General features: G+C 42.7%; 1 protein-coding gene across 1 annotated transcript in view; it reads left to right on the top strand.

Annotated features, from left to right (window-relative positions):
- The window catches only part of SCLT1 (sodium channel and clathrin linker 1), a 73118-nt gene that overhangs the window by 41718 nt on the left and 6349 nt on the right, over positions 1–25051 (top strand). Inside the window, exons 17-20 of the mRNA XM_090289046.1 lie at positions 1691–1765; positions 3491–3636; positions 4827–5019; positions 8961–9157. Of these exons, the coding sequence (XP_090145172.1) occupies positions 1691–1765; positions 3491–3636; positions 4827–5019; positions 8961–9157 (611 nt within the window). The remainder of the gene's footprint in view (positions 1–1690; positions 1766–3490; positions 3637–4826; positions 5020–8960; positions 9158–25051) is intronic.

Here is a 25051-nt window from a genome sequence, read left to right as displayed (position 1 = left end):
GTACTTTCAGACAATGGACTGTTATCCATCACTAAAGAGAAATGAGCTATCAAGCCATGAACAGACATCGGGGACACTTACGTGTATATTTCTGAGTGAAAGAACCAGCCTGAGAAGGCTGCATCCTGTGCGAGTCCAACTGCCTGACCTTCTGGAAAAGGCCGAACTACGGCAACAGTAAAAAGATGAGTGGTCGTCAGAGGTTAAGGAGGACAGAAGGATGAATAGGGGTCAGCAAAGCATAGCGGGATTTTAGGGCAGCGCAGCTACTCTGTGTGTTGCTATGATGGTAGACGCATGTCATTACACATGTATCTGAACCCATCGCATGCACAACACCGAAAGCGCACTCTTCCGTAGATCACGGAATGTGCGTGATACTGGTGGCTCAGCATAGCGTCCCCGTGTGTAATGAAGGCACCACTGCAGTGAGGAATGCTGATGACGGAGGAGGCTGTCCGTGTGGGGACAGGAATTACAAGGGTCATTTCTGTAACTTCCACTCAATTTTGCTAACGTTTCTCCAAAACACAGTGTCTGGCCCTGGCAGGGTGGCTCAGTTGGTTGGAGCATCATCCCATACACCAAAAAGGCTGGGTTCAGTCCCTGGTCGGGGAGCACCCAGGAGGCAGCGAACTGATGTTTCTCTCTCATCTCAGTGTTCCTCTCTCTCTCTGTCTCCTCCCCTGTCCCCTCTCCCTCTCCCTTCCTCCCCCTCTCCCTTCCTCTCTCTAAAATCAACAAACATGTCCTGGGGTAAGGATTATTTTTTAAGTGTCTTTAAAAAAATTATACAGGATGAGTTATGAACATGGGAGAAATCATACCATAAAACTACCTTTTTCATAGATTAGCAACTTACTATATAAACATATATGGAACATTGAAGTTTCATTTCTCATACACTTAGTTCTAGCTTATTAAAATATTATAAATTTAGATTACTCATTTGATTTGTAATATAGGGTTAATCTTCATTATGATCAGAATTAATTATGGGTCACGATTTAAAAGCTTAATTTAAAATTTAAAAACTGATAACATTTATGATAAAGTCATGATAAAAGTAACTGAAGATTAATTAGCAGTGTCCTGTCAGCAAAGGAGCGTCATCCAAGTCATAATTTACAATTAGCAGGAAATAGCCACGCCCAGTCCCCAAAATAAGTAAACAGATAAAAATAAATACCTGAAGAGCTAGTCAGTACAATGATTGTTTTTACTTTTGGTTTTATTTGCATTGGCTCTTGCAAAAAATGCCTTAAATCTGTTAGAATGTATATACCTGTGCTCCTTTGAGTCCACAGGTCACCCTCAGGGTGCTCCGCTTCCTTTTAAAATCCGTGACAAGAGTATATGAAAGGAAAAGCTGTAGTGGGAGAAAGGAATCTCATTTATTTATTTTTCTCCCTGCTCCCCTTCAGCCTCTACCACCCACCCAGTGTGTTCACTTAGAGCTCCTTGGCATTTTGTACTGGAAGTGACCCCTGAGTCCATGGGGCAGGGAGCTCCTTGAAGATTGAGTTTGTTTGTCAGTTTGTTTTGGTTTTGTTTCCTTTTTTAATCAGTACGGTCCTGCTGTCCTGCCAGAGTAACTGTGGGATTCCTATTGTGAACAAATCATTTTACTCCTCCTTTTTTCCCAAGGATTTACAACTGCATTTATTTATAATACGATTTGCATTTATAGGAGTGTGCCGAAAAACAAGGCCAAATTGAGCGAGTCATTAAGGAGAAAAAAGCAGTGGAAGAAGAACTAGAAAAGGTAAAAAGAAAAAGGAAAAAATAATTGCCTAAAACCCAGCTGCAGACCCTCAACATTGCAATCTACTTCCATCCCACTACCTACTAGCAACCCCTGTATTATAGGTAGTCTCCTGGTGAGTGTTCTTCTTGGCTTGGAGTAAATTCAGAGTCTGCATTTAAATATTGATATTGTCTGGAAACATTTTTTTATAAGAAGAATGGCCACGATATTTGAACTTCTTACTTAAAGGCATACGTTTTATGAAGTAACTATATTCCTTGCTTAAACCTCAACCCAATACTAGATTTTATTTTGTCTGTCTGCTCTTTTTAAATTTTGCGCCAGCCCTTACTGGGTTTAGGCCATCTACAAATATAACAAGTATATGGAACCAGGAAATTATAACACTACTGTAATTTTTGCCTTCAGAAGTACAGATTTTATTTTATAGTTAAGAAAAATATTTACTACAATGATATTTGAGAAAAAATATTGCAAGGAGTGCAGTTAAATATTTTTTCTTACTTAGATAACTTTTTTTTATCAGCAGTAAATACCTCACTCTTCCAGGGCCTGAGGAAAAGTGGGAGACTAAATCTAAGTCAGCCCATTCTTGCCCAGTGTTAAAAAATAGTGAATGGCAGAGTCAAAGTTTGATTTTTTCAAAGAAGAGCTATATATCATAAAAAGCGTGTGATATATCTGTGTTATTGACATAAAAAGATCAGAACATCATCAAATCATAAAAAGAGTAATTTTTGAAGCAGCCCATCTGGTAACACGCCGCCCATGCCCTTCAGGGTTGACGCCTTCCTGGTTCCAGCATGTGGGCCCCACTGAGATGGCCACCTGTCCCATAGCCTCGGTTAAGGAACAGGCTTTATTAGGGAACTATAAAAGTTACAGGGCGACAGGTAGAGAAGGCACAGCTCCCTGATCTCCCCTGTCCCGCAGACAGGTGTGTGCCCGTCACCTGCTGGGCTGCAGGAGAGGGCTATTTCAGTAGCAGGGCATTGTGCTGGTATCCCGTGTTTTCTAGAGCAGGAGGAACAAAACAGCCTTGTCAGTGGAGGAAGACACCTGTCCAGGCAGCCTGGATTTGAAGGCTCGTGTGGGTAGGGTCTGTCTGAAAACGCGAGCTGCCCAGCGCCTGCAGACCTTGTGCTTCTCGGGGCGTCAGAGCCCGGTGTTGTGGGAGAAGGACCGGTCTCGCGGGAAGCTGGGCTTGGGTACAGCCACTCGTGCTGGGTATCCCAGCTAGCTCACTGTCCAGTGAACACGGAGTGGGATTTGGGAGTCGCTTTGAGAAAGTTCTGCTCGTCACATCACAGTTTGTATCTTTGTTTTTGAATATTTGAACACAGAATTGACTTGTAGGATCTTCATCAAAGAATCAAAGCAGTTATCTCTCAAATGGTGACATCTAGAGTACTTTTTCTTTTCACTTCAGCTATTTTACATTTTTTTAAATATTAAAACTATTGGGACAATTTACAATGAGCCTGAATAATTTCCAAAATAAGCAGTTATTATTTTATATATCAGTTTTTAGCATGGTACATGTATCTTGTAAATGTAAAACAACCAGATTAATTATTAATATGTTTTAGTATGTTACAGTGAAAACAGATGAACGCATAATCATGGGTTTTGATTTCTCATCATTAATTTCAGTTTCTAAACCTGTAATTTCTCAGACAACTTTCTTCTGTAAGGTAATATACATATAAGCCTCTTCCACAGATTTACCGTGAAGGCAGAGGAAATGAAAGTCATTACAGAAAACTGGAAGAAATGCACCAAAGATGCCTGGCTGCAGAGCGTTCAAAAGATGATCTTCAGCTAAGACTTAAGACAGCAGAAAATAAAATAAAACAACTTGAAATAAAGTAAGGCATTCTTTAGGTTTTTCTGTGATAACATTGTCAGACTGCATTTAATTTTTGGCAGCGTCTTTACTTTTTTTTATAGTGCTAATAATTATATCTTATGTTAAAAAAAAAAAAAAAAAAGACTTTTAACACCAAAGAGGTGTTTTGTTTTGTTTTGTTTTTTTCTTTTTCAAAATTATTTCAGAAGACTAATTTCTTCAGGAAGAAAAGATTTAATAGTACTTTATCATTTTACTTTAAATTTCTCCTTTCTGGCAGTTAAATAGGATGCGCATACGGGGTATCATTTACCTTGTTTCTCTGTGCCTTGTAGTTCCTACAAAAAGTAGGAATCGAGTCAGGAGCCTTGATCTGATCCAGCTTTTATCTTTTTGTAAGATTTTTTCATAGACGGTAACATTTTGGACTTCTGTTTGGAAGCACCCACTATGTGGTTGTTTCTGATCTTAGCGGCTTTCTGATTTTAGCACCCTTTGGTTACCATTGGCTAGATCCATCATTTCAGTAAGAACTTTATCAGCCAAGGTTGCAATAGAAGAAAAAAGATCTACAAGTATTAATGGGAAACGCGGGCCTCGTGTTGACCAGGGAATGTTCACAGCACTTGGCTACCTGGGATTGAAAAGAGAGAGATGTAGAACGAGAAGAATAAAAAGTAGCAATATACATGTTTGGAGGTTGTCACCCGGTAATTTATGGCAGAGAAAGTTCAAAAAGTAGAATCTATTTAAACTATGGTTAAATAAGACATTTATGGAACTAGAGGTTTATAAAAACCATTTCTAAGACACAGGACAGGAACCGATGAGCTAGGTCTTATTATAATTTACTGCCATGGTCAGCTAATGTCTTTCTATGGCACTGATGGATGAAATGAAGGAGTTTTGATTATTACCCACTTCACCTTTCCTGCCATTAGCTTCGGTTTGTCCCCTTGAAGTCCTGTGTACACAGTGACTCTTACTGTTAGCAAAAATTTGAAAGAAGTTTCATGTTCCTTTTCTAGGTGACTGGTAACAGTTCGATTTGTCTCTCCCTAGTTAAGACAGATAAATTGGATGTATTTTCCCGGCACAAGATAACACTGTGCCGCCCCACGGTCAAATCTGCAGTGACAAGAAACGGCTCAGCACAGAAACAAAGTCTGTACTTGAAGTTTACGTCTCTTTTCTTTTTTTCTTAATCAGCTCCTCGGAAGAGATATCACGTTGCCAAGAAATGATTCAGAAGCTTCAAAGTGTCTTGGAGTCTGAGAGAGAAAACTGTGGATTAGTCAGTGAACAAAGGCTAAAACTTCAGCAAGAAAATGAGCAGTTACAGAAGGCGACGGAGGATTTAAGAAAGATTGCTCTTGAGGCTCAAAAAAAAGCCAAATTAAAGGTATTTTCAAGACTCTTCAGAGAGAAATATGTACTTGTGAAAATCCAGATATAGAGAATATTTAGAGACCTAGTAAACATTTTAAGGCTTTTTTTTTTTTTTTTGCCGTCTCATCAGGTGGCTCTAACCCACCATGCAGAGCATGAACCGTTGTTTTCTGTATTGTAGAACTTGGCGAGCGTACTTGAAAATGATTGCTTTCACTGTCCACACACATATAAATTTTTTTCCGACCTTGAAGTACGCTGATATTCCTGCCAAAGCAATCCAAGCAGTGCCTGCCAGCACAACCCTAGGGTAGATAACTTTATAGACTGCCTCTCTCGCCCTCCGTACTAGCCCCTCGAGAACTGAGCTCTCAAGGTGGCTGTCCAGGGGATGCCACTTCGCTGCCCTGAGGACTGCTCCTCGGTGGCCCAGAAATCCCACGCCAGGAAGAAGACGAGGGGCAAAGGCTCCTCCCGGAACAGCTGCCCTACGCTCCCTCTCCCTTCTCCCTTCTGTAGTGCCTATGTGCGTTAGCAACAGAAGCGTGACCATCTGTTTCAGGGGTTTCAGGAAGCACAGGTATTACCATCAGCGCGGTGCCCGCCTCTCCCGTCCAGTGAGACTTGTGAAAAGTGGCGTTCATGCTGTTATTTTGGAGACTCATGAACAGTTGTATTCCCCCAAATTGGTATCAGCACGTATTTATCGCATGCCTGCTGTGACAAGTATTAGCCACTGCGGTTACTGATAAAACCTTGACCTCTGGAAAAGAGTTGGTACGTCACGCTTTAGTCAGTGGCAGATCTCTGGACAGCAAGGGAAGACGTGTCCTACGAGACAGTAAGAGTTTATATAAAGCTGCAGTGACCAAAAATGTGTAATCGACAAGGCAATCATCAGCTTGTTCAGGGGACCAAAACAGGCCAGGACCAAGCCAATTTTCCATAATCACCCCATTTATAATAAAGACACCCCTCCACTTCATTAGGGAAAGAATTATCTTTACCATAAATGATGCTATTTTCAGAATAGTTGACCCTTATATCTTAGCATACATGCGAATTAATTTGAGTTGCCTTGTAGACCTAAATGCAAAATATAAAACCGTGAAGCTTCAAGGAGAAAAATCTTCATGTCCGTGAGTAAGAAAGAATTTTTAAAGTCGAACACAAAGCGATGATCATAATGAAAACATAGATGAATCGGATTTCATTAAAATTAATGAATGATATCAGAAGACATCAAGAAAATGAGACGTGGAAGACAGTATTGTAATACTTTCAATACAACCAAAAAAGGGGAGTTATATTCAGAATATAAAAACTCATGTCAATTTATAAGGAAATTATAAATAAGGAAAAAAGTTAATAAGGAAATAACAGACATCCTGTTGCCATAAACGGGCAAGACTTAAACAGGCACTTCATAAAGGAGCATATATGAAAAAATTTTCAACTTCATTATTTATTACGGAAATGTAGCTAAAATACAATGAAGTACCATCACATACCTACCGGAATGGATAAGATTTAAAAACTATCAAAGCGTTGACAGAGTTGTAAAGCAACTGGAACTTTCACATGACCCTTTGGGGACCATAAATTGGTAGAGCCACCATTGGGCAGTATGTTGTGAAGTTGGACATACACGTGCCAAATAGTCCTGGCTACACCCCCAACAGATAAGAGCACTTGGTATCTCTGCTGTGAAGGCCACAAAGGGCCAGGGGGAAGGCCGTGAATCCTTTTTTCCCACCCAGCATTCTGAATCCCACCATCAGCGGGGCTTTCATTTATAGGAGGCCTGGCGGTCGTGGCCCTTAGCCTTCCCCACCCCTGTGGACCCATCCAGGTTAGCAATCGGAATCATATCCACTACAGGACCTGGGGCTTTTTAAAGACTGAACGTAGACACGGAAACGCCAGCAAGTATTAATTCTACAGTTGTGTTTTGACACCTTTACTATATTTCGGGCCCTGAAGATACAATCGTAAACAAAAAAGGCGTGGTCCCCACCCTTAAAAACTTCTAATTTGCATGGAGGTGGGCAGACTTAAAACATCTTACAAACTAATGAACGCTTTTCAGGGAACACGTGAGAACTGTGAGCTTCCACAGAGCGACCCAACTTTGTCCAGGTAGAGAGAGAATTGCCCTCACAAGCTACAGCTGAGCTGAACTCACTAGACGTGACTGACATCAGAGGAAGGGGAAAGGTTTTTCCAGGCCAAGGGCACATGTGAGAGGACCTGAGGATGAGAGGCATGACCGCAGTGGAGCGAGAGGGGCACCAGCAGCCCGACACGAGCTTGTGGAAGTAGGCAGGGCCCGGGCTGTGGGGAAGGACCCGAGAGCACCGGGCTTTCCAGGTGGCAGTGGGGGCCTAACTGGGTAGGCGGGAGGTTATTTCTTAATATACATGTGAGAGAAACAAAGAGCCCATTCCACCTAAGATACCAGAACCACAGCTTCTCCAGAGGAAGTGGAGGCTAAGTCAGGGAAGCAGGGGAGCATATTCAAATTAAATGTTCAGAATCTAATCATTCAAAAATTACTAAAATAGCAGGAGTCAAGCAGCCTCAAGAGGCTTGCTCAGCAGTAATGCAATACGAAACCAAGAAATCGGTATTGTTTTCCAGTACCTGTATCATAACGTCTTAAATGTCTTCTTGTGGACTATTTGGGAGAGCAGACTGTCAGTGTTGAGGAAGCACGTTGCGTTCCGCGGGGTGGCGAGGGCAGGCTGCTGGCAGTTGATGCCCACGCCACGGACTCTGCTGTTGCTGGGTTTTCGTTGGTGTCTTTTGAATGGATAAAATCGGCTCCCTTGGTCATGCTTCTTTGAGTTTCAAAGTCACCATGTTTGATGGGTTACTGGACGCCATGCCAGCTATGACCATTTCTAAAGCACATGACTTTAAAATGCCACAAGGTAGTTATTGTTTATAGGATTTCTTTAGGGTCGCAAGATAAAGGTGTCCTGAGAGTGCACCTCGGAAATTGTCCCCGTAGGTGCCCCAAGGACGGTGATAGGTAGTTTCCTTCTCCTGCCTTCAGAGGAGGTGACTCATTCCCTCCCGCAGGGTGCTGAGGCTTCATTCTCTCCCGGGTCCCAGTGGGGAAGACGTCCAGGGCATCCCAAGAACACTGACTGCGTGCTCATTCTGCATTACAGTGTCTTTACTATACGTAGTGAATACATTGCCTAGAAATATACGGAACTTAACTTCCACATGAGATTCTCAAAATTACTATTACGGTCTCTTTTCCTGAAAAAAAAAAAAGGAAAAGAAAAAGAGAAACTTACACTATAACTGAAATGTTAAAGGAATTCCTATACATAATATTCTTTGACTTCATAAAGCCCTTTGAAAGACCCTCTGGAGGAGCCCCTGAGTTGTGGGTACACACGTCAGGGTACGGGTGGGGGGCAGGGGCACTTGGAGAGGGGGTGCCAGCTCACCGCCCCTACACGCCGCACCTGGCCCCGTGGAGCTCTTCTGCCTGGCTGTTCCCGAGTCGTATCCTTTATAATAAACCAGCAAAAACAAAACAGAAATGTTCAATGACCTGAGTAAAAACCCAGCGCAGTGACCGAGAGCATGAACGTTTTTTTATGGATTATGGCAACCGATGTGAGAGTAAGCGGTGGGAGCAGTGTTATCTCGCGGAGTAGACTTTTTACTGCCGGCATTTTAAGGAGTTGGGGAAAGTTACAGAGATCTGTCATTCATCATAATTCTGGTTTCCCTGAGTGTTTACTGGAATACAGAATGTTTTCATTTGTGACGGAGACAAACTGTAAACTTAATTTTTATACGGATTTCTCATCCAAACATCTACGTGCCGCAGGCAGCACACTGAATGCTGCCTTTTGTGTGTGTCATTGCTCGGTATATCCCTGAGAATAACAGAAAAGAAAAGGAAGGTGCTGTGTTCCTTTTGTTCCCTAGATCAGTACCATGGAGCATGAGTTTTCAATAAAGGAACACGGGTTTGAAGCTCAGCTGAGAGAGATGGAGGACAGCAATCGCAGCTCCACTGTTGAACTGAGGCACCTCCTAGCGGCTCAGCAGAAGGCGGCCAGTAGGTGGAAGGAAGAAACGAAGAAGCTTACGGAGAGTGCCGAAATGAGAGTCAGTAGTCTGAAGTAAGTCCGTTGGGGGATGCATTTTACAGACGAAACGGACCTCCAGTTGAAGGTCCGTGGCACGATCTTTTCGTAAAAATTATAATGCTGTTCTTGTCCTTATATTTTTTTATTCAGAAAATATTGATTGACTTCCTATAGAAAAATGAAGCATTATAAACCAACACTGATATTGTACCTTTTTTGCGAACTTTATGCGTATTCCACAAACTGTGATTTTTGCTGGACGTGGCAGTTTAGAATGTTAGTACTCTTTCCATGTGCGTCTAGTGTGATAATAATGTTCTATAGCCGCAGCAGACCCTGTCTGTCCTGCAAAGACTGAAATGTTTGCTCCCTGGCCCTTTCAGAGAACGTTTGCAGGCCCCTGCGCAGAAGAACTTGAGCTTTTGTGCCGAGTGAGGGCTGTGAGCAAAGTTGATAGGCCCAGACGTAAAGGGTCAGCAGGCCAGAACCAAGGCCTACGGAGTGGCAGCGGGCGCCCAGGGAGCAGGGGTTACCGGTGCCCCGGCGGTCGGCCGCTTTTTCTCATCACGGGCTCTCCTTCAAACCTCCCTCCGAACGTTTTGCTGTTTTTTCATCTCTCGTGTGTTTGAACTGTTGTGGGGTTTCTAAGGGATTGCGTAATCTGAATAACCTCATATCCCTTTCGTGGATCCAGACATACCCTTTAAAAATATCCCGCCGCATGTAACACAGCAATTGGTAGTAATATATCCTGGTGAAAACTCGGCTTTGGGTAATGTTTCCTACACGGAGAGTACATGCGTCTGTGGTCGGTTACGGCGTCCTGGGAGTTGAAATCCACGCTAGCTACAAAATACATCAGTTGGAACTGTTGTGGGGAATTAACATCAGGGTCATTAGAATCAATGTTGCACTTATTATACAACACATTACTTCTAATTAAGAAGCATTAGCAGTTGATTTAGTATTATCTCTTAACTAAAAGAAATATGCTCTCTACCCTTGTGTTTTAAGCCTGTCACCTTGAGCGAGACGTAGTGAGGCCAGAGGCCGATGGAGAGAGAGGGACCAGCAGGAGTGTTCCAGGTTCTGACCCAAGGCCCCGGGATGAGCACAGCACACGGCACAGGGCCGGGCAGGGGGAGCCGGGGCTCATCACAGGCAGAGGGCGTCGGGGGACAGCAGCAGGCGCCTTTCTTGTGGTTTCCGCTGGAAGGAATGAGGCAGGGAGAACAGGTGTAGGATCGGCTAACTGGGATGATTTCGGGGGGCTCGGAGGCATGGAGACTGTCCCTGGCTGTCCGCTGTCCGACCGGGGGCCGTCGCCATGGGCGTGTGAGAGCGCAGGAAGGGCCATGGCTGGGCGGGTGAGTTTCATCAGCTGCTCAGGAAGGGAAACTGACTGCTCTCTAGCTAGGGCCTCAAAACGGAATCAAGGTAACCTTGAGAAACAACTCTACTAGCCTGAAGCAACTCATGGTGTAGCATCCTAGCCTAGGATATAAGGATACATTATTCTAATGGACCAGAAGTGCCTAACTTTGATTTATTTGTATCACAGTAGAAATGGAAGATGAAAAACTTTCTGTCATATTGGCTGAGATCTTCAAAACATCTTGAAAAATGTAGCAGAATTTGTACGTGTACTTCTTGCTTATTGAAGGACTGAAGATGTCCTGTGGAGATTTGGCATCCCATTTTCTAGCTTAGCTTTTTCATCAGTCACCCTGCTTTGATGACTAGAAACTATAAATCTACTCAGCAAAGCATTTGTCAATTGGCAGATATTTTACATCAAGTTTAAGAGAAAGGCAATACCACCCCTTTGTGGGTCCCATTATATTTGATTTTTTCATAGTTCTCAGGAAAAAAAAAATGACTAAGTTTAATTTTACATTATCATTGTATTAAAAACAACATGTAGAATATTAAAATTACATATATTAAGTCTGCAATAAGAGAAGCCCATTAATATTTTACACACTTGCTTTATTGTATTAGTAAACTTGAACTAAAAATATTCACATTTCCTTGGATTCGGACACGTTTACAAGTATTCAGCAGGGTTATTAGCATTTTGGCTCTCTGCCTCTTCATTCTATTAAGTCCAGGATTACACCTTGCAATTTAAAGTGTTTAATACCTCGATTTGCAGATTTATGCAAGTATTTCCAGAAATAAAAACAGATACCAGCCTATATGATCCTGTAAATCAGTGTCACCCCAATAAGTTTAATTAATCAAAAAGCAGATACCTAAAATCTCACTTGAATTAATATAACAGATATCTGAGCAACCACTCTTTTCTAAGCAGTCTGTCAAATTCTAGAAACACCAAGAGGCATCAGACAAGCCTTGCCCCGAAGTTTTTCTGTCCCATTATCCACTTCTGTTTTTCCTAGAGCACTCAGCAGTGTTAGTGATTGCATTTTATATTTCTTTACTTACATTTTTTATTACCTTTCTTCCCCATGAGAATATCAGCTCCAGAAAGTAACTTGTCCCTTGTGTTCTCCCCCAGAGCCTTGGTCCCTAGGCCCTAAAAGAAGGTCCAGCCCTAGTACATTCTCGGAACATATTTGTGGAAAGAATTAATGAATGAGTGAGTGAATGAAAGCCGGTGATGTCATCAATCTTCTTTTTTTCTAGACCAAACTCTCCTTCCAACTTTGATTCTTTCTGCAGAATTTTAGTTTTCGACATACGTTTATTTGAACTTATGAAACATAAAGTATAATGTGCCCCACTCTTTAAGATGCTACATCACTAAGAGACTGGAATTCCTAAACTTATAAGCACTGCCTTATGGTGAAACTTGTTTTTCATCTTACAAACTTTTAAGGGCTGTTCATTCTAAGAAATATTCTGAAAACTGTTGATGATAAAGAAATGCATAGTTCAGGGTGTAGCCACTATGATTGAGTGAAATGACTTTTAAAACTCAGTACTTTTCATAATCATACTTTAGGAGGAGAAACTATTACACAAGCAATGTGGCCAGGACTATTTATTCAGTTTTTTTGTTTGTTTGTTTGTTTGTTTTTTGCATGGGTGGTCCTGCATTCACAAGTGGTGGACAAAAATCAGGAGGGCTGCCTTAGGAGTGAGCAATCCCAGCCCAAGACCAGACCACACAGCCTAGGGTTCCCGCATTGGGAAGATAAATCCCCATAACTTCCAGCTGTAAAAACCGGTGGGGGTTGAGGCAGAGGAAGAAACTGCCAGATGTCAGGAGACTCCGCTTAAAGGACCCGCACAGTCTTAGAACGTACACAAACCCGCCCACTCTGGGATTCAGCTGGAAGCGTGCCATTGCATATGGGAAGTGGGCAAAGTGACTGGAAACAGGGCAGGTGCCAATCAAACCTCCAGAAGCCAGGCAGCAGCACTGTCCCCTCTCTGAGCCCTCCCTACACACAGAGCCACAAAGCAGTGAAGCATGATGCCCTGCCCTGGCAAACACCTAAGGCCCTGCCTCACAATGTACAGGTGCCTTTTCTACAGTAGGCCACACTACTAAGGGAGTCAAAGCAGCTCTACTTCATACACAGAAACAAACACAGGGGGGCTGCCAAGTTGAGGAGACAAAGAAACATGGCCCAAATGAAGAAAAGAACAAAACCCCAGAAAAAGAGCTAAACAAAACAGAGATAACCAACCTATGAGATGCAGAGTTCAAAACACTGGTGATCAGGATGCTCAGAGAACTCAGTGAGTACAGCAGCAACATAAGGGGAGCAATGAAGGCTACACTAAGTAAAATAAAGAAAAATCTGCAGGGAACCAACAGTGAAGAAGAGGAAGCTGAGCTTCAAATCAATGATTTGGTACATAAGGAAGAAATAAGTATTCAGCCAGAACAACAAGAAGAAAAAATAATTCAAAAAAACGAGAGTATAAGGACCCTCTGGGAAATCTCCAAACATACCAACATCTGACCCATCTGCATGGGCAACAGCAGACCCTCCATATCACCCTGCCCAGGCTCTGTAGCTTCAGCTTCACTGGAGAGGACACTCCAGTGTCATCACAAGATGTCGATTCAACACGGGAGGAGACAGATACCGTGTCACTCCCGAGTTGGACTGCACAGCCATTCTCGGCGGTGCAGATAGACTCTTAAGAAGCTACACCATCGTCTCTCGAGACGGACGGCTGCCGACGACGAGGACCAACATCTGAGTCATAGGGATGCCAGAAGGAAAAGAGGAAGAGGAAGAAATTTATCAACAGCCTGAAACAATAAACTATTGAAATATCAATTATAAAGATCTAAAAATTTTCTCCACAATATGAGTGACTAACTTAAGATCTTCGCATAGAAGTCAGTTGGGATATATAAAAAGGGATTAAGCAAAAATAAACCTCATTACCAGAAGGGTGAGGTAGAAGAGTATAAAGGGGGGATAAATGGTGATGTAGAGACATGACTTGGGAGGATGATGAACACACAATACAATATACAGGTGATATATTATAAAATCATACCCCTTAAATCTATATTTTTATTAACCAATGTAACCACAATAAATTCAATTTAAAAAGAAACAAAACTAAAGCCATGGCTTCTAATCCAGGGCCTGCCACACAAATGTATGATTATCTATAACCCACTTAAATTTAATTCCCTTGCTCTCCCTGAATTGCTAGTCCTTGACTCGTCGTCGTCGTCGGCAGCCGTCCGTCTCGAGAGACGATGGTGTAGCTTCTTAAGAGTCTATCTGCACCGCCGAGAATGGCTGTGCAGTCCGACTCGGGAGTGACATGGTATCTGTCTCCTCCCGTGTTGAATCGACATCTTGCGATGACGCTGGAGTGTCCTCTCCAGTGAAGCTGAAGCTACAGAGCCTGGGCAGGGTGATATGGAGGGTCTGCTGTTGCCCATGCAGCAGACCCAAGTCCTTGACTGGCCTTGAGATATTTTCAACAGTCCAATTTTTAGTTTTTATCATGATCTTATCTCTTCAAGTTCCTGTGGATACTAATTATGGTGACTGCTTTTCCTTCTGCCATTCTAGTTCAGTGTCACACAGTTTTTAAGAAACGCACCATCACTGCAAAGAGAGAGAATCCTTCTTTGACTGCTCTTATTAAGGACAGGAGGAAAAGAACCAGGTTTTTCCAGCCATTGTCTCTCCTGCATGCGTGACAATTGGGTCTTTGTTCCAGGGATTAGAACACTAGTTTAATTAAATTTTAAAAGCTTCATGTTCTGTGGCATTTTTGGTAGGTTGAGTAGGTTAAGGAAGATCACATAAAACCAAACTGGTTACCAAAAATAAATGTTACACATTTACATGCTTTGAAGTTTTTAGATTTAGTCATTTCCTTTAGAAATCATTTTCAAAAAGGAATAATTATGCTTAAGGTAAAATAAATATTTCTAGATTACGTGATAATTTATATAAAATTATAAAAATGTGAGAAAACATTGTATTCCATCAAGGTTTCATTGTATATATGAGGTCTGTACAGAAGGTATCCAGCCATGTCATATGAAAACTAGAGACATTTATTGAAGAAGATAGAAGACATAGCAAACATTTTATGTAGGACAATGACACCTCAGTCCCTTTCAAAGTAGGCACCTTGGGACCTCACGCAGTTCTCCCAATCGCCATCAGCTGCCCCATCATATTTCCCTGAATCTCATCAGTCTGAAATCTCTTCCCTTTCAAAGGCGATTTTAGTTTTGGGAAAAGCCAGAAGTCGTAGGGTGCCAAATCTGGGCTGTTAGGGGGGCTGAGTTACCCAGGTGATTTGATGTTTTGCAAAAACACTCTGCACGAGACATGATGCATGTGCAGGTGTGTTGTCGTGATAAAACTGCCAATCACCAGCTGCCCATAGCTTCGACCTTCTGAGTCACCTGAATAGTTTCCACAGAGGAATGTTCAGGCTTAACACAAAATTTGATGCCTACTCATTGCCCTACTCTCTCAGTCATTTTGAATGTGATGGCCACACAGTACACATGCTCACTCAATGGTGTCTACCACTCCCACTGACTAGTAAAGTCATCATTGTTCACACATGCGCATTCCAGTCCACGCTCCTTAGTTGCCAGGTACATCAATGTCACACACACCGTTCTCATTGTATTAACAATGGCTGGGCTTCTTCCAGACAGACCTCGTGTATAGGATTTTGCATAGGAAAACCTGGTTTTCATAGGGTAAACTGAACTTTTACTTCTCTGTCTGTGTTGGTTGTTTAAACCACAGGGTTAGAAATGGATACATTCCGATATACCAGGAGAGGCTTCCTGTGTGCGTGCTGTGTTGCTAACAACTGTGTCAGTACTCTGGCGTGTCGAAATTAAAATGTTTACTTTCAAAATAGAACTGTTTTCACAAGTTTTGCATTAAGACTATTTCCATTCATAAAAGGATTATATATTAAATAATGTTGAGGAAAATGTATAATATTTTTGGCACAGAAGGAGGCAGCACTGCACTAGAGATAAGAGCGCTAGCTCGGAGTCCGTCAGACCTGAGTTTGAGTCCCACCCGGTCCCAACCCTTTACACTTATCTATAAACCCCATATATTATTACAAGTTTTTATTTATATGATAAAAAAACATATAAGGTGTTCACTCTATGCCTGACATGTAAACTGTTTAGGAAGGAACAGTAAGAACAAGGCTTGGGAACAGCCTTTGTATTATAAATGCTAGGAGATTGCTATGTTCCAAGTAAACCATGCTATGAGGAGCTTACATGCTTATTTCATTTTTAATTGTACAAAAAAAAAAATTACTTGTTCTAAAAAGTACTCGATTTTAGGCAAGATAGGCATCCTCTTTGGAGACGTAAGTAATACTGAGGAATATATATGAAATCAAGTCAAAAATCTTTCTATAATAAAAAAGGTATCTGCTGAAGTATTTTCTCTATACCTCACCTGTTGGTTATAATACGGAATTACATAGCAGCCGTAATTTATAATTATTGTAGAAAGATACATTTATTGCAATGAAAAAAACGTTATGAATGTGATGCTCTCTACTGGATATATTTACAATAGCTTCCATATCAGGCAGTAACAGTTGTTAACAGGTGATTGTACCAATAGTGCACCAGGCTGACTGCTGGATGGTATTTCTGTATCTTTGGGAAAGGATTCATTTGTTTCCCTTAGACATGGTTTTGTTTTGGTGCTGTTTTTAGAATGATTCAGTGAGAACAGTCCAAGTCTCACCCCGTTGTGTCTCTTACTAGTAATAAATTACAAAATAAACCACAGAGCAATACATTTAGAAATCAGGTGACTCATTTGACTCTCCCTGTAAGGGTTTCTCTGTATATGCCACCAACTTAGGAGTTCCGCCATTCGTATAAAATGTGTTTATGAATCACGATCAGAACTGAGCTTCTCCGGGTTAGGTGCCAGCATCCTGCTCCCGAGCGCGCCCTCTCTGTGCCGTATGACGCGCAGAGCTTCCCCTGAAACATGGCCTCTCACAAGATGCCCCCTGCGCCCCCTGCCAGCGAGATGCGCGTGTACTCTGTGTCCGTGCCTCCTGTGTGTCCAGTGACTTGCTTAGAGACGAAACCAAACCCGCAGGACGCTGGGGTCCTCTCTGGACTAGTTTTGCTGCCTTAGGAACCTTGACAACTGACGCTTAAATACGATTACCAGATCCCTGTGATTTCTTAAGATCTACCCGAAACTAAGTGATAGCCATAATGAAATGTCACACCAATTAATTAAATTAAATAATTTTTCCATAGAAAGGTTTTTCATCTTAGTATCAGGGGCTTTTTTAAAATGTGAGCTCTTCTGTGGTATCTTCTTTAATTTTGAAGTTTGCTTTAATTTGTAAGATTTTATTTACTCTTTTATAATAATCCCCTCTTAGTTACTCTTTTATCTTGAAATGTATGTAATACAGAGAATTTTGAGCTTCCAAGAGGAGACAATATTAATAGTTGCTTATTAATGTATAACATCTGTAACTGTGGTATCGCTGTACTAATCTTACTTGAACAATAGATTGTTATTTTTATAGATTAAATTTTAAAACCCTGTGGGGGAAAAAATGAAATGACATTTGTCTTGCCGACATCAGAATAGATAAAGCTGTGGGATGGTGTTGCACAAGGCAGATCCTTTGAACAGAATACTTAAAGACAGAAACCACGTAAAAGTGGAATTTCTGTTCATGATAATGTAGCACTTTAAATCAGTGATAAAAAGATGGTGTTTTAAATCATTTAGAATATTTATCCTATATGTAAAGTAAATTTCAGGTGGACTAAAGAGCTTAATAAAAAAGAAAGTATTACAAGAAATGAGTATTTTTATAATCTTGGAATATAAACGTTTTTCTAATCAAAACACAAAACCCAGAATCTAATAAGGAAAAATATTAACTGATGTAACCAAAAAAACTTTAATTCTATATGAAGATACCAAAGACAACAGACAATGACAAAAAGTAGAACAAAGGGTTCATATGAAGAATCCATCAAGAGTTCAAAACTTAAGAAAAAGATTAACAGCCTAACAGAGTGATGGACAAAGTGTGTAAACTGGCAGCTCGCAAAGGCAGAAATGCAGAGTGAACACATCAGACCAGTTTCAGCCCCATGATTCGCTGAAGAAATGTAAACTGAAAGAATAACTTGACCCAGCAAGTTGACAAAAATGCAAAAGCAAGTACTTGGGGAAACAGGAATCAGCCTACAGTGTTGGTGGACCTGGCAAACCCTTTTTAGGGTTAGCTAACAAGTGAGGCTCTGCAGACTCTTTTGCAATTGCAGGTGCAGGAATCTGTCCCACAGAAACACTTGCATGTATGCAAACATGCAGTAACATACTTGTTCTTGCTACGTGTCTGACCCTGCACGTCTTTAACCGGGCTCTTAAAGCAGCGTCCTTCGCCCTGGTTTTTTCCGCTCTCTTCCGCCTTTCATACTCTGTGAGAGTCACTTTCCTGAAAAGCAGCTCTGATCCTGGCCCCGCCTACTTCACGGCTTCTGTTTCGTTGTGGCCCGTAGGTTGTAACAAGCGTCCCTTCACCTAACTGAGCACCAGCGATCTGCCTCTCCAGCTTTGTCACTCACGTGCCTTGCGTTCTGGCCACATGGAACAACCGCCCCAATAAACCAGAGGTATCGGCCAGCCCTTTACAACTCCCAGTCTGCGCTCCATCCACCCATCGTGTATTTATTGAGTGGCACGGCTTTCTAAGTACTGAGGATACAGCAAAACCCAAGGCCTTCCCGCCCCTTTCTTTGAAGATATTGGATGAGTGATGGGGAAGGGGACACTATCAACTGAATATATATAAGTCTAAAGTCAGATAATAAGTATATGCCGGAAATTTAAATAAGCCAGTGGGATAATGAATGGGTGGGTGGACACCTGAGACTGGTAGATGAGTGGGAGGAAATTAATCTTAATATGAGACCTAATGACAACAAAGGATCCTGTCATTTAAACATCAGGAAAAAGAGCATTTCAAGTACAGAGAGCAGCTGATGTGAAGATCCCAGGGCAGAAGGACCCTTGGTGAGTGTGAAGCCAGAGAAACAGCCTGCAGAGCGGATGCAGTAGTGGCAGATTTGGACACGGTGTTCTAAGCAATGACAGCCACGTAGCAGAGAGACTCTGAAATCCCAGGGGCTGAACACACGCCAAAACATAAAGGGTTGTTTCTCGCTTACATTACAAGTCCACAGCAGTTTGGCAAGAAGACTCGGTTGGTAGAGGTTCCACCCCCGTGGAGGTGTGATTTTCCGAGGTCACTGGACAACGAAGGCCGGGCAGAGAGGAAGGAGAGCACCGTGGCTCCTCGGGACATCAGCTCTGAAGTGATGCACGTCACTTCCTTTTACCTTCCTTGGCCAAGCTCGTCTGACTCCCAGGAGTGCGAGCAGCGTACATGGAGCCCGTGGGATGTTGGTGAGCGCGGTCTTTGCCGCGGGCCAGGACGTGATCTTCCGGGCTAAAGAGCTTTCAGTGTGAATGAAGGCCAGTGGACAGGTTTGAAAGAAGTCACCTGATCAGTGTTGTTTTGTTTTTTTAAGATCACTCTGTCTGCTGGAGGGAAAACAGAAGTAAGTAAAAAAGCCGGGGAAGGACTTAGAAGGCCATGGCAAGAGTCTTGGTAAGAGATGATGGTGGCTTGGACGAAGATGGAGGGAAAAGGAGGGTGGTTGGAAATCTTTGTTTTTCGGAGGTAATAGAAGGTGTTAGCAGATTCAACGTGGAATGTGAACGCAAAGAGAGGGGTTAAGGATGATTCTAGAGGCAGTTTGTGCGTGCTCTTTTTTCAAGGGATATCTTGTCCCACTTTCCAACCGGAGGATATTTTCTTCCTTCCGGACCCATCTCAAGTTTTTTATTTTTTTTCCTAGAAGGCATTCTCACTTCCCTTGATGGACTGAGCGTGTCCTTGCCCTGCACTCCCTCCCGTACCACTCTCCTCATCCCTCTTTATGGCACTCACTGAACTGTAGTGTGACTGCCATCAACATCCACCTCTTCTGCAAGACCGCGAGCTAACGTCTTGGCATATAGGTGTATAATAAAATTGTATTGAATCAATGAATGAACAAGTACACAATATGTAATATTTTCTTTTCTTGTCCCAAACTATATATATGTAGTTGCACAGCATCTGAGCCCAAGGAATTCTCTTTAATCTCCAAAACATTATTCTTGGCTATGTTTCTGTAATGTTTGGCTGCCATACTGCTTTTTTTTTTTTTTTAAGGTTTTTTTTCCTTTAAATTAACAGGATGAGAGGCAGCTGCAGGTACTGGCAGATTACAAAATGTGTAATTACTAGAAGTAACTGAAGCATATTATAGTATAATTCAACAGAAAAAAGAAAACCATCTGGCACACGCTATGTTAATTTGTCATAAGAGAGAGTTTCTCAGAAAGCACTTGCCGCAGCTGGCAGATCCATCATTTCCCTGCGACGAATAAGTGCACCTTTTGTTTGCAACTCTCTCATCTAATATAGAACAGAGCCTTACGTGATTTACTCTTCAGACATCACTAAAGGATTTTTTGCATTGAGGAAATTTTCCCTCACACTGTATCCATCAAAATATGTATGGCTCGTTCTTATCTTAAATTGTGCGGCAATAATAACAGAACGAGCTGAGCAATTATATAGTTAGTTATAAAGCCTAAGATATTGGCCCAGATTTCAAACTCTCATTCCATGCCTTAAGGAACCGTAGCTTATCTTCTTTTACAAAAAGTATTTGTGGTCTTTTCAAAGAGGTTAATGCATCGTAGGGATAACTCTGCTCTTCACCTTGTAACCATGCCTTTTCAGTTATTATATATGCCAGAAATATTGTGAATTGAATGCATTTGGCGTGGAAAATCCCTCAGCGTGGGTTAGGATACCCATTTCCGTGACAGACAAGCAGGAAAGGACTAACTGGTATTACGGAACAGCTTCTAATGATGCTGGCCTTTTTGAAATGATCTGTATTTCCAATGAACATTTCCCACAGGTACCTCAAACTCAATGTATTCAAAACCGAACCCACTGCTCCGTGCCGGCCCGCATTTGTCCTTCGTCCCTTATTTTCCTTTCCATGAGGTTGCTCAAGTAAAACCCCAGAAGTCACCCTGAACACCTGTCCTCACACCCCTGAATCAAGCACTACTGCTATCTTTTGCCCATTCTCGGATAGTTCAGGCCGCCAACATCGCTCACGTGGATTACTGCTGTAACCCCTAACTTACTACAGTCTCAGGTCCTTCCTGCGTTTCCTGCTGTAACCCACGCAGTCTTCTGATACTCAAAGCCCGTCCTGTCACCTCTCTTCTTAAAGTACCTCTGCACCTCCCCATAGCAACTGCTGATCAAGTCTCCGTCTCCTAGCAGGACACAGAAGGCCCCTGCGGTCTGTGTTGCCTTGTGTTTTCGGCCGCCTCCTCTCCCCCCACACCCACCTGCCAGTAACCAGATGCCGCCTTCCTGCGGCAGCCCTGTCCGCTCCCTAAACTGATGGCCCTTTCTTACTCCCTGGCCTGCACACTTGGCTCTGAGTGTAACACTCTTCTTCTTCTCCCTGCTCCTGTCCATCTAACTTCTGTTGATCTTTCGCATGTCAGCCTCCTCCCTCGGTGTCCCCACGGCGCCGCGGACAGTTCATAGCGTTTACGGCCTGGACTGTGAACTAGGAGCCTTTCAGCGCTCCTCGGATTCCTTAGCGTCGCTGCGGCAGTGACTGAGTGTCTCCCCGCCCATCTCAGCAACATAATATGTCGAACGTAACAGGCCCCCGTTTCAGTATTTACTGAAGTTATAAACTTCACAGTTTCCCCAATCTCATCCGAAGATCAGCGCCGGAAATGAGACGTGAGGAAAGTCATCCACAGTTTGTAACTCGAGTTCGTTCTTTATATAACTTTTTGAAATAAGCGTGAATGATATTTATAAATAAAGATTAAATCATGCTGGCTTTCCCCACAGTGGTTTCCCAAAGTCATTATGCCACTCAGTGACCCCTGGGAACATGGAATCACTGAATTATCTAGTCAGTTCCAACATGAGAGCAAGCAGGTAGTGAAAACTTTGGAAAAGCAACTTCTAGGATATCAGAAATGTTATTATTGAGTAGACGAGGTGACTGATTATGTGGAATTAACTAAAGTATGCCCAGGCTAGAAGCCACCGTGGGTGTCCCAGGCCCTGGGCTAAGCCTTATGAGCGCGGCTTCCTTTTGGAGCTTGATTCTGGCAGGGAGAGGCAAAGAAGGAGGGAGGCCGACCCATGGACACGGCGGTTTCAGGTTTCTGCAGTGGTGCGGAGAAAGCAAGCGGGGTGATGTGAAGGCAGTAACTGGCACAGGGTGGGAGCTGAAGGAAACGGACTGTATTCTTTTAAGTCATCAGAAAGGTGACCTTTAAACCGAGTCCTCAATAATGAAAGAAATCAACTAGACAAAAAAAGCCAGGAAGATATTCCAGGCAGAATGAGAAGGAGCGAGTACAAAGGACCAGCGTTTGAGGGGCGGACCCACGCAATTGCAGTATATGAGCGGAGGAGAGAGAAGCCACCGGGTTGAGCAGTGAGGCAGGGACCACCCGACCATGAGAATCTTGTGGGCTACGCTATTTTTACTTTAAGTGACATATTTAAGACTATTTTAAGTTAAAATAAAGTCCAGAATGTAGCAGTGGGAAATCATGGAAGGGTTTTAAACATCCTTAGATCATCAAAAGACCGCTTTAGACCAGTTTTCCGTCTCGTGTGGGAACAGACTAGAAAACAGGCAGAAATGGAGTCAGGAGACCAGATGTTAGATTAGTACAGTTTTCAGGCAACAGATGATAGTGGCTTAGAACAGAGTGCCGTTGCTGGAGATGGAGAGAAGTGAGCAGTTATGCATCATCGTGGGGAAGGAGGACAGAAGTTACTGTTAAGTCGAATACAGGGAATGAGGAGAGAGAAGGGATCTTCACTAACACCTGAGCATTTGAGGGGAGCACGCAGCAGATGGCGATGCCATTGACTGGGAACGAGCAGATAAGCAGTCTCCCTTCCGGACAGGTTGCACTCGAGGGACTTCTTCATGTTCCTTCAGGTCATGGACCAGATGGGGGCCGGGAGGAACCTGGGAGTAGGGCCAGGAGTGCTCAGGATATCTGAGGCTGGCCGGCCTGCTCTAACCTGTGGTGTTTGCGGTTAACTGAGACTTGAAACCTTGGGATGAGGGGCCTTGTGTACTAGTCAAGTCTTTTGAAGCCATACATTCTGAGATTGCTGTGTCTGCAGTGACTGACCATTTTGCCACCAAGTTAGGATTAAAGTTTTTTCCAGATAGTCTTTTTTGCCTTTGAGATCTTCATATTGTATGATGCCACAGACACGCTTTGCTCAACTCTCGTGCAATGACTGGGCATAAAATGAGGGGTAGTGTGGTGGAGTGGAGAGACCATGTTGGTTAAAAGACTGATATGAACCCCATTTTTGCATTCAATTACTTTATGACATCAGGAACATTAAATAACTACTCTGAGTCTTAATTCCTTTGTTTATGGTGAGAATAAAAACGACTTTGCAACCTTGAAGTAGCAGTAAGGGACAGTGGAAAAGTTAGGGTATAGCAGAAAACCCTCCTGGCTAATGTCCACTGAATTACCTAACGACATTCACAGGGGAACGACCTGCCGCACGCCCGAGGCGTTCTCTGTGCTCCGCCCCGGCCCCTCGGCTTCACACTTGCTCTGCAGGTCACTGTGTGTGTGCCCACACCAGGCTGTGACAGTCATTCTTGCTTTGGAAATATGCGATTTAACCAAATAAACCAGTGACATATGAGTACCGAAACAAACCCCCCAAATCAGCAGTATATGAGTTCACAACTAAGTTTCTCCTAAAACTGGGTGTGTACTTGGGGGAATTTGCTGTTGAATTAGGTTTGGACAGGCAACTCCAAGAGAACAGAGGAAATACTGTAAAAATCTAGAATACTTTTGTATTTGGATCGCTTGTCAAATGCCGTTACATTGTGATACCAGATTAATGAAGCCAAACGCGGAAATATTTATAGTTAAAGTGCTATGGATGTGGTCTGTGAAAGATTCAACATTGAAACATTTCAGTGTGCTCATACTTTAAAAAAAAAGTGTTTCAAGCTATATTCCAGGTGGAGAGCCCAGACAAAATCCTTATCCTCCCTTAGGCGTCAGACCCCTGAAAAGCTGAGGAGCCGGGGAACTCCAGAAGAGGGAAGCAAACCCACCAGACCTTGCCTGGCGTCTCAGGGTGTTTGTGGACGTGCCTGCAGCCTGTCCGTGGGCCGCAGGTGCGGAGGACCCTGCCTCACATTCTCCCCCTTCACCTACTTACATCTCAGATTGAAGAATGTGATGACTTAATCATCTTGGTTATACTATTTTGCTTACTAAAGCATGTAATGTTTTCTTGAGTTTTTTTTTTTTCCAACTTGTACAGAGGGTAGTGAATCATATTTTACAACTGTATTTCTGAATTATATTTGTAGGCATGGCTCGGATATTTGATCATACACATAATCTATGTAAGTGAACTAAACATATTTAGAGCACTGAGGGCTAAGTGATATAAGGAATTCCTCATTTTTATATACTTAGATTAAAACTGGTAGAAGAAAATTTTGCCTTAAGCCTTATAGCACATAATATGCCGGAAATTAGAGCGAAGTCGGGAACAGTGTCACTTAAATTCTTTAATAAGTGTGAAGCGCTCTTTAAGTACCATAGTGTCATAAAGAAGCTGGAGATGTCATCTATTGTTGTACCTCCTGGCAGGCTGCACTTACATGCAACCCCTGACAGGTAGGAACGTTCCTGTCATTACAGATTTCCAGTGGAGAGATTATATAGATTCATTTGGCAAGGGTTTCAACTGTAATACCGCTGTGAAACTTTCTGGAAAGTCTTATTTAATGTTTTTCCCAAATCGCTGATGATATTGGGAACTCTCAGTGATGTGCTGTAATGAAGAGAGAGTTTCTCACAGGTAACACAGTCGGACCATCCCCCGGAGTCTTTCCTTCACCCCCGCAGCTAAATAACCTGATGGAGAAACGAGCAGCGCAGAGGCCTGACAGGCAGGCTCCGGGAAGGTCTCGGGGGGAAGGAGCTGGCGAAACCCCTTCTCTCTCACCGTTTCATGCCTCCTAAAATTTCGTTCAGAAGTGAGACGGGAGGAAAGGCTTAACGGAAAAATAACCTTTTATTTATTTATGTTTAGCCACTTCGAATTCTTTGTAGAAAGAAGAACATAAATAAATAAAAGTAATCGTTATCTAAAATACGTTTTGTGATAGAGTCCTCCGTCAATGTTTGCTGAGCAAATACGGGATAAAATTTTCCAACTGCTAGGTTTTCTAACAAAGTTGGCCAGGAATCAAATATTTATGGAGTTTCTATGTGCGGATGAACTGGGGGCGATTCTGTG

This window comes from Furipterus horrens, unplaced genomic scaffold (genome assembly GCF_987537825.1).
Source record: "Furipterus horrens unplaced genomic scaffold, mFurHor1.1.pri manual_scaffold_10, whole genome shotgun sequence".
In the NCBI taxonomy this organism is placed as follows: domain Eukaryota; kingdom Metazoa; phylum Chordata; class Mammalia; order Chiroptera; family Furipteridae; genus Furipterus; species Furipterus horrens.
Note: the sequence above shows the minus strand (reverse complement) of the source record. Positions and strands in the feature narration are given on the sequence as shown.